At 38.1% G+C, this 10,250-nt stretch overlaps 1 protein-coding gene across 1 annotated transcript; it reads left to right on the top strand.

Moving 5' to 3' along the window:
* The first annotated feature begins 4,326 nt into the window (after positions 1-4,326).
* Positions 4,327-9,799, top strand: LOC126703916 (uncharacterized). The gene is made up of 5 exons (XM_050402969.1): positions 4,327-4,653; positions 4,696-5,334; positions 5,838-7,220; positions 7,367-8,266; positions 8,474-9,799. Exons 1-5 carry the CDS (start codon positions 4,327-4,329, stop codon positions 9,797-9,799), a joined length of 4,575 nt encoding a protein of 1,524 aa, XP_050258926.1.
* Positions 9,800-10,250: the final 451 nt, after the last annotated feature.

Raw genomic sequence — 10,250 nt, 5'->3', positions numbered from 1 at the left:
TGTGGAGGATCTGCTTAGAATTTTCGCTAAAAATGAACTGAAATCATGACTTGAAATCTTAACTTGTTTCATATAAGCTGAGTATTCTTGTGAGCAATTTACACACTATTTAGAGTGGTGTTTATTACCTACATTAATCTACACACTCTTACACACCAGAAAAAATAAAATAAAAATGGTGACTTCCCGTGATATCTTTTGCTTTTAGATGAACGCATCTTCTCTTTGGCAATTCATTCAAAGTTTTGCAAAATACAATGAGAAACGGAAATGGGCTAGCCATTAATGAATTCTGCTTGAGCTAAAACGGCAATAAGATTTGACTTTTGAAAGACACAGAATTTGAGGCACTAAAAACACTGCAGTCTTCAAGAAACTAGTGGTTGCTGTTGTTCTAGCCTTTTTTAATATTCTGAGTACCACATTAGCTTGTAGGAAAAGACATGAAAATTTTGGAAAGACAAATTGAGCAGTGCCAGTGAATGAGACAGTGAGCACCATGTGCGTTTAACAGTGATTGCAGTTCCACGAAGGAAGGGGGCGACTGGTGAGGGGGCTCAGCGAACTGCTTCCCAAGTTGCATTGCATGGGGTGTAGTACTTCCACTTTCACTGGCTTCTGTTTCTACACTGCCACTACTACCTATGATTCCATCGAAGGTGGATCCTATTCTTCTTCCCCTTTTTAAGTACACCAATCAGGAAAGGTGGGTAGTAAATGTTCCATTGAAAGTCAACTTAGCTCTTTTTAAATAGAGGCAAGACAACTCATTGTATTTTGTAATCCAATTAAAAGATTTTTTTGGTTGATATATAAACTCAACCAATGATGGAGTCAATTTGCCAAACAAATGATTTATTCCATAGAAAGAAAAGTTTGCTAAACAATAACAATTTAAAGTTTAAACGAATTACTTATCAAAACACATAATTATATTTAAATTAGAATTCTAAACAATTAAAAATTCAATGAGTACTCTAACTCCTAAAGTTACTTGTCATGTTTGGTTTAGTGGTTCTCATCACTCAAATCTCAATTTCCATCATTCGTCACTCAAAAATTGTGAGTCCCACCAATGCAAGTATTTTTTGGCTTGATTTTCATCACTCATTACTCAATTTATTGAGAATGAGTGATGAGAAATGACATCTTTTTTTTTTTTTTTTCAAATGTTTGAGTTATGAGATAAATGACAATTTGGTAATTAAATAGAACCCGTGAGACCCAATGCACTGCATTGTCACATCAGACATCAAGACCCTCATCTACTCCTCTCCATAATTACTTAAGAGTGTATATGTGGCTAGCATTCCCTCAAGTTGTGATAAACTCACATTTCTTGAAGGATGAGGGGATCTAAGGACAATTCCAACACTACTAAATCACCTTACATGTCAATTATAGACACTTTATTTTGTTTTGATCTATATCTAAAGTTCCAAGTGTTGATGATAATAAGCCTCAATTTTTATCAAAACGATTAACATTGTGCATTAAGCCCAACGGTTATTCCTTAAGGGTCAAACCCCATTTAAAGCTCATTTAGTAACTTCTTGAAAATATGCTACTTTCAAACAAGCATATGAGGATTGGAAGTAGCGTACACCACATAACGTTAAGAACCCTCAAATCACTCATTCCATATAGTGGTTGATTGTAGTTATCTAGCTTGACCAAAACATTCACCAACCCCCCTTTTCCCCTCTTAGCCTATAAATAAGATCATTCACCCCCATTTCAAACCATCTATTCACTATTTGCACACTCCATACTGAAACTCTCTTGGTTTTACTATAGGCCTAGTTTCTCTGTTTACCAAAGTTATAGGACATAATCTCTTAAAACTTAAAAGTTGGACTAGCTGTCAATTTGTCTTTCATTCAAAAGCTCGTCTCTCACTCACATAATCCCAAATATCACCACCATTTCCACCTTTCCTATCTCCCCTCGTTCTTAGTTCCCGTGAAGTTACTGAATATTTCTTCGGAGTCTTGTTAGGTTTTCATCATTTCTATTCAATTAAACATGTACACAAGGTTGCAATAGATATTAGATTGACTGACATGTCAAAAGATCACTTAAAGTGTAGATGGAAGGAGGTATGTATCTTTTCAATGATCCATACTTTTGGACTTAAATTTACGTTTTCCTTACGTTCACATGTTTTAGATTATGTATTTTGGTGATAAAATGTACGTACACTATATAATTGATTTTTCAAGTTTCATTTGATTTACCAAACTTAGAATTCTTTGCCCAAAGCAACGTACGCCCAATATTGTTCTTGCATGTGCTTGTGTTCTTCATGCCTCCAAGTTACTATTTGAAGTCTCGTAGCGTCCGTCGCCGTTGGACAACAACTTTAGGTTCATTTTAATTTCTTGCATTTGTTTGTATGGTTTATTCTTTTTAATTTTCAATATCTTTCAAATTTTAATTAATTTAAATGTCATAAAAAAACTATAATAAAAGGTGTTTTATTTTAAATAGTGTAGCTTTCCTTCTTTAGAATGGAGTAATTAAGAATAAATAAAGTTAGAAAAATCACCGAATATTAAGGAGTAAATCTAGTGCCAAAAATTTTTCCACAACTTTACTATAACTTTGCTACATGGCGACTCGTGATTGATGGAAATAAAATAGTGGGTCCATAATTTCATCACTCACGAGTCGCCACATTGCAAACTTGTAGTAGTTGTAAAAAAATTTGTGACACTAGACTTACTTAATATTAAATCTTTAAAATCATAATGGGAAAAAGAAATCTATAATAGCGGAAGAAAATAAACATAGAAGCAGCCATAGTTGTTCAAGTGATTGTTAGAGAAAAACTCACTACAAGATAATGAAAATTGAAAGGAGTTCTTCAAATCTATAACCAACGTACACTTCATATATCCTTTCTATGGAGAACACAAGTTATTTAAAAGCTAGACTAAGGACCCCTTTAACTTAAATTTTTTTTTTCTTTAACACTCCTTCCATCAAGTAGTTCAATCAAGAGTAACTTCAAAGGAGTTACTTCAAGGTGTTATTCACCATATGAGAGTTACCTAAAAATGTTATTTACCATAACTTCTAACTTTCACAAACAAAATATTCCTAAAGAGGTTTTTCATCTATAACTTAAATGTGGGCCACATTAACCTAATGGAAATAATCTTACGGCCAAATAAAAAAGAATTTAAATATGAATGGTCAATATAGGAACAATTTTAAATGTAATATGGAAAATAAAATTTGGGCTAAAATGAAAATTACGCTCTCTAAGTTCAACTAAAATTCATTTCAGGACTCTAACTTTACTTTCATTTAATTGAGTCCTCTAAGTTTCAAATTTATTAAATTTAGGAATTTCGTCTAATTTCGTTAAAAATTTGCCGTTAAGTATGCAATTAACTAATAAAAAAAATATTTGAAAAAATAAAATAAAATCTCCATGAAAAAATATATAAAATTAACAAAAATAATTTTTGAAAAAAAAAAACACAGTTCCTTAATTTTATTAATAGAAATTTTAACGAAATTAGAAGGAATGTCTGAATTGAAAAAATTTGAATTTAGAAGACTTAATTGGATGTAAATAAAGTTAGAGGTATAAAATGAATTTTAGTCAAATTTAAAATGTGTAATTTGCATTTTAGCCTAAAACTTAAAATAATTAATGAGAATTAGATCCCATGTCAAGTATCATATAATTCAAATTTCGAATTTTGGAAGGAAAAATAAGGTCTTAAATCTTAATGACTAAATCAATAAAATATTTTTCCTTAAAGATACAAAAGTTTGAATTTAAAAGGATAGTTGACATCTTGAATAAAAATATAAATTGAATCATTTGATTAAAAATATTTTTTTTAGAAGATTTAAATCAATTAAGGTTGAGCTTGCTTTAAACTTCCACTTACACTGTGCCACGAGATTGAATCTCTAATTTGTAGATTTTTTTGGGGACAACGAGGTGATAGTAGGAAGATTCATTGGGTGAAATGGCTAGATTTGTGTAAACCAAAGATGCAGGGAGGTAGAGATCCTCCATTAGTTCCATTAAGATTTTGATTCGAGTGTTTTAATGTTCTCTCTGTCTCTCTGGAAGGATGGTCCCCCATTCTCCCTCTAGGCAGTAGAAGAGTTTTTGTCCCTTACGGTAGTAAGGAGTGTTTTGTTTCTATTCCTCTGTTTTTATCTTGTTGTGTTGCTTTTTCTTGACTTCTCTTTGTCTCCTTTCTCGGGTCACTACTGGTGTTCCGAGACTAGTGGGTGTTTTTCTTCTGGGGTATTGGGAAACAATTTTTCTTCGTTTTTTTCTCCAACTCATTCCTCGTTATGGAAGATCTAGCAGCCATTTGGGATAACCTGTCTTTGTCTGAAAAAGAACAATCTGGGTACACTATGCGGGCTGACCATCGTACAGGGGAGTATATGTTGGCTGCCAAATTTCTTACTCCACGTTTCTTGATAATGGAGGCGATGGCTAGAACGTTCAAGCAGCTATGGAGATCGACAAACGACTTCAAGATCAGGCGTCTTGGAGATCACAGGTGCCTTTTTGTCTTTGACAACCTCCCTGATGTGGATCGTATTATCAAAAATCAGCCTTGGAGTTTCGACAAATACCTAGTTGTTATTCGAAGGTATGATGGTGAATCCCCGGTTTGTGAATTAATCTTTAATAAGGTTACGTTTTGGGTGCAGGTCCATGACATCCCCTACAAGTACATGACGAAGCATATGGCTGAATGTTTATGTGATATTATTGGTGAAGTGCAAAAATCCTCTGGGGCAATTGACGATGATGGGGGTCAGTTCATGAGGGTTCGAGTGACTCTTGATTTAAACTTACCGCTGTGTCGAGGTCGTGTTATTACTCTTGAAGGAGGGGGTAAGTCTTGGGTTTCTTTCAAGTATGAGCGCCTTCCGAATCTGTGTTACTGGTGTGGTTGTCTAAGCCATGACGACAAAAATTGTGATTTATGGATTAACAACAAGGGTACTCTCAGGGTCGAAAATCAACAATTTGGGCCATGCTTAAGAGTCACTCCATACACCTCTACTGGGAAAGATGTTATCTACGTTCCGGGGTATTATGAGAACCGATTCTCGAAGCCAAATAACCTGTCACAGTCTCCGGTGGTTGTAGCGGCGGTGGAGGAGGGTGTAAATTCAGAGGCACCGGCGGAGCTTTCTGTTAAGGGAAAGGCGCAATATGAGGAGCCCATTAATGCAGTGTCCGTTTCTAATTCAAATTCCCCTGCTGGCATGGAAGGAGTTACGCACGTTGAACTTCATAAATCTACTCCTAATATTTCGGAGGCAGTATCCCAGCCAGTTTTGGTAATCCCAACGAATCAAAATCCGAGTAATGCCAGGGATTTATTTTCGGAAACACTTAAGGAGATTGATTCAGAGATTTTCAAATTTGATTCCCCTAGCCACGTCAATGTAGTAAAGGCTTCTCCATGCAGCCATTCTGTCCGTACTGCTCCATCCCCCACGCCCCAAGCACGTGACTCACTTAGGCAGCCTACCTCCTTTCAGTTATAGAATTCTACGCTGACTGAGGTCCCTGTCCTGACCGATGTCTCTGTTCCACATTCAGGTACCTGGAAAAGAATTCCTCGTCCAAATCATGAGGCTGCTTCCTCACAAGTTACACACTCGTCCTCAAAACGGCCTTTTTCTCTACTCCATGATTCAAATGAGTTACCTAGTAAAAGACGATTGGTTTCTCAAGCGAAGTCAAGAAGTATTTTTCTATTGGTAGAGACTGATATTCAGTCCTGCCAGGAGCCATGAGTGTCCTAGTTTGGAATTGTCGTGGGCTTGGGAACCCATAGACAATTCGAAAGCTCGGGAATTTTGTCTGGGCACAAGATCCTGCGGTTGTGTTCTTGGCCGAGACATGGCTGGTTGAAGATAGGCTAAAGTTTCTTTTGCGGAATTTTGTCTGTGATCAGAAGTTTGTTGTTTCAAAAATAAATCAGGGGGGCGGACTTGCTCTTCTGTGGAGGTCTGATATTGATGTTAATGTGGTTTCTTCTTCACTCAATCACATTGATGCAAAGATTAATTCGGGTAAGGAAAATTCTTGGAGATTTACGGGTTTCTACGGTAACCTCGAGACCCACAAGCACCATGATTCTTGGGCTATTCTAAAAAATCTGAACCGAAGCTCTTCTTTGCCTTGGCTTTGTGCGGGTGATTTCAACGAGATTTTAAGGTCTCATGAAAAGAAAGGTGGTAGAGCAAGACCAGAGGCGCAGATGCGGGATTTCCGTGAAACATTAGATGAATGTGGTTTTGCCGACTTGGGTTTTAGTGGTCAAAAATTCACTTGGTGTAAAAGATTGGCAGGTGGTGTTATGATTTGGGAGCGTCTTGATAGAGCTGTAGCTAATCAGGAATGGATTTCTATGTTTCCGGGATACTTAGTAACTCATCTTGATACGGTTTTCTCGGATCATAAACCCTTAAGTATTCATATGAAGGGGTTGCCAATCCGAAATCAAAGACCTTGGAGGTTTGAACAAGTTTGGTTGAATGATAAGGTGTGTCGTTCTACAGTGGAAGCAGCTTGGGAGTGCCCTTTTTTCTCTTCCAATCCGATGTCAATGGTTGAGGCTAACGTGAAAAATTGTCATAGGCATTTGAAAGAATGGAGTAGGGCATCTTTTGGTAACATATCTTGGGCTCTTGTTGAAAAAAAAAAACAGATCAAAGTGGCGGAAGGGGAGGCGGTAAGAAGTGGAAATGGGGACCGACTACATGTTCTGAAGGTTGAATTAAGAGAACTTCTTATTAAGGAAGAAAAGCTTTGGCATCAACGTTCTAAGTTGCATTGGCTTAAAGAAGGGGACCAAAACACACGATACTTTCATGGCAAAGCTTCCCAGAGGTGTAGGAAAAATTGCATCAAACGCCTAAGAAACCAAAATGGGGAGTGGATTGATGGTGACGACCAAATTGCTCAATTATTTATTGACTACTACAGTGAGCTCTTCACAACTTCAAATCCGACTCAATTGGTGGGGGTGTTGGAAAATATTCCTCAAGTTGTATCAGACTCTATGAATGCGGATTTGGTGAAACCTTTTGTTAAGCAAGAGGTGGATGTGGCTCTAAAACAGATGGCACCTTTGAAAGCGCTGGGTCCAGATGGCATGCCCCTTATCTTCTATCAACACTATTGGGATTCCATTGGTGATGACGTGTCTTGTGCTGTTCTTTCCTGCCTCAATTCAGGTTCTATCCCAGCTAGTCTTAATCATACTCATATCACCCTTATCCCCAAAATAAAAAACCCAAAAGTGTTTCTGATTTTAGGCCTATATCTTTATGTAACATTTTGTATAAGCTAATTTCCAAGGTGTTAGCTAACCGTTTGAAAAATCTGTTGCCACATGTTGTATCAGAATCCCAGAGTGCCTTTCAATCTGACAAGGCTATCTCGGATAATATTTTGGTAGCTTTTGAAACATTACATCATATGAAGATCAAAAAAACGGGGAAGGAGGGGTTTATGGCTATGAAATTGGATATGAGTAAGGCTTACGATAGGGTTGAGTGGATACTTTTGGAGAAATTGATGCGGAAGATGGGTTTCCATGGGAGATGGGTTGATTTGGTTATGGCTACAATTAAATCTGTTTCTTATTCCTTTTTTATCAATGGAATCCCTCGCGGTTCCATAAAGCCTACTAGGGGGATTCGTCAAGGTGATCCCCTATCTCCTTATCTTTTCTTGTTGTGCTCGGAGGGGTTAAATGGGTTGCTCAATAGAGCCATGGCTAGGGGTGATTTAAGGGGCTTCTCGCTTTGCAAGAATAGTCCACAAATCTCGCACCTATTCTTCGCTGATGATAGCTTGATTTTTTGTCGTGCAAAGATGGGTGATGTGCAAGCAATTCAATCAACTTTAACCCTATATGAGAGAGCATCCGGGCAAAAAATAAATGGTACAAAAACAAATCTTTTTTTTGGTAAATCCGTCCTTGAGAGCACCAAAACAGATTTGAAGAACTACCTAGGTGTTCCGGAGATTAAGGAGTATGAAAAGTACCTAGGGTTGCCGGCTATGGTGGGTAGAAAGAAAAATGATAGTTTTATCTATATAAAAGAGAGGATTTGGGGGAAACTTCAAGGGTGGAAGAAGAAACTTTTGTCACAAGCCGGAAGGGAGGTGTTATTGAAAGTTATTGTGCTAGCAATTCCATCTTTTGCCATGAGTTGTTTCCAATTACCAGTGAACCTTTGCCATGAGATTGAGGTTATGATAAAAAAAAGAAAAAAAATTTGGGGTCAACGTGGTGAGAGACGAAAGATTCATTGGACAAATTAGGAGTCTTTGTGTATGCCAAAAAATGAAGGTGGGATGGGTTTTAAGGAGCTTAAGAAGTTCAACGATGCCATGTTAGCTAAATAAGTGTGGCGGCTGGTTCATGATAAAAAATCTCTCTTTTATCGGATTTTCAAGGCTAAGTTCTTCCCTTCGGGTGATATTTTTTCAGCTCAAGTCAAATCGGGGTCCTATGCTTGGCGGAGTATTCTCAAGGCTCGATACTTAATTGCTGAGGGTGCTAGATATAGAGTGGGTAATGGCCAAACAGTCTGGATTTATCAAGATTGCTTGCTGCCTGGTGATGGGTCAAGCAAGGTGATCTCTCCCCCTTCTTTGTTATTTGCTGATGCGAGAGTTGCAAACATTATTGATGCTGATTCGGGCTGGTGGAATTTGTATCTGTTGGAAAGAGCTTTTCTGTTGTTTAAGGCACAAAAAATAAAATCCATCCCTCTTTGTTTGATCCCACAGGAAGACACTTCGATTTGGCCAAAAACTAAGGATGGCCAGTACTCTGTGAAGCTTGGGTATCAATTGTTGTGTGCTAAGGAGCTCTTTGGTTCAGCGTCGGGTTCATCAAACGAGGTGAATCAGAGGATGTGGTCAGGCCTATGGAGATTGAAGGTGCCCAACAAAATTAAGACATTTGCGTGGTGGGCTTATTTTGAGTCCCTTCCTACGATAGTGAATTTGGCAAGGCGAAGGGTGGTGCTCTCAAACAACTACACAAGTTGTAATAGAGGGCCTGAGACAGTGATTCATGCTTTATGGGGGTGTGAGAAGGTGAAGGGGGCCTGGGGTACTAACTTTGATGAGTTGCGGAGTGCAACGAATCAAAATTTATTTTTTGTTGATCTTTTTAGGTTGGCGCTGCAGAATCCACGTGGAGCTGAAGGTTTCATCATGATTTGTTGGTTTATTTGGAATCGGCGCAACAAAATCAGAGTCAATAAGGCTGTTGCTCCCCTTGAGAAGATCTCGGAGTTGGCACAGAAGCATTTAGCGGATTTCCAGCAGCTTTGTGCGAAACCGGAATCAAAGAAGTTGCCAAGGAAAGTCATTTGGAAGCCATCCGATGCAGCTCTGTTGAAAACTAATTTTGACGGTGTGGTTTTTGATGATTTGGGAGCTGCCAGAATTGGAGTGGTGGTGCGTAATTCTTTGGGTGAAGTCTTGGCTGCACTGTCTGAAATTATTCCTCTGCCTTCATCCATTGTTGCTCTGGAAACAATTGCAGCAAGGAGGGCTGTCCTGTTTGTCCGTGAGCTTGGTTTCAGTGGTACTATTTTTGAAGGGGATTTTGAAGAGGCTATTTTAGCTATTAAGAAGCAGAGTTTTCAACACCCAGTGGTGGGTCATTTAGTTCAAGACATTGTTTCTTCAATCAGTATGTTCCAGTACTATTCTTTCTCTCACACGCGTCGGCATGGCAATGTTTTAGCACATGCGTTGGCTAGATGAGCGAGATTGTCTTTTCCTACTTTAGTTTGGATGAATTCCGTTCCTGCAGATATTTGTCGTTTCTTTGTATCTGACATTCCAGTAATAAAATAATTTTTTCGGCCTGGTCTGTCAGGCCTAATTCTCAAAAAAAAAAAAAAAAGATGCAGGGAGGTATGGGTTTTAAAGACTTATCCATGTTTAACGACGCACTTTTGGCTAAACAAATGTGGAGGCTCCTTCACGAGACTCAATCACTTTTCTACCGGGTATTCAAAACCAAATTTTTCCCAAACACTACTGTAATGGAAACCAATAATCCGACTAATGCTTCTAATGCATGGAAGAGCATAATCAAAGGGAGGAACGTTATCAAACGAGGAGCAATGTGGAGAATTGGCTTGGGGAATTCAATCCATGTTTGGGGAGACAATTGGCTCCTTGTAAAAAACAAACCCAGAATAATTTCTCC

Source organism: Quercus robur, chromosome 10 (genome assembly GCF_932294415.1).
Source record: "Quercus robur chromosome 10, dhQueRobu3.1, whole genome shotgun sequence".
NCBI classification, from domain to species: Eukaryota; Viridiplantae; Streptophyta; class Magnoliopsida; order Fagales; family Fagaceae; genus Quercus; species Quercus robur.
This window is presented reverse-complemented; position numbering and strand designations above follow the sequence as displayed.

Coding starts and splice junctions, on each gene's coding strand:
- LOC126703916 (XM_050402969.1), top strand. CDS start 4,327: ATGGAAGATCTAGCAGCCATTTGGGATAACCTGTCTTTGTCTGAAAAA. Junction 4,654..4,695: donor GGTATGATGGTGAATCCCCG/GTTTGTGAATTA, acceptor TTTTGGGTGCAG/GTCCATGACATCCCCTACAA. Junction 5,335..5,837: donor CAGTATCCCAGCCAGTTTTG/GTAATCCCAACG, acceptor GGGAACCCATAG/ACAATTCGAAAGCTCGGGAA.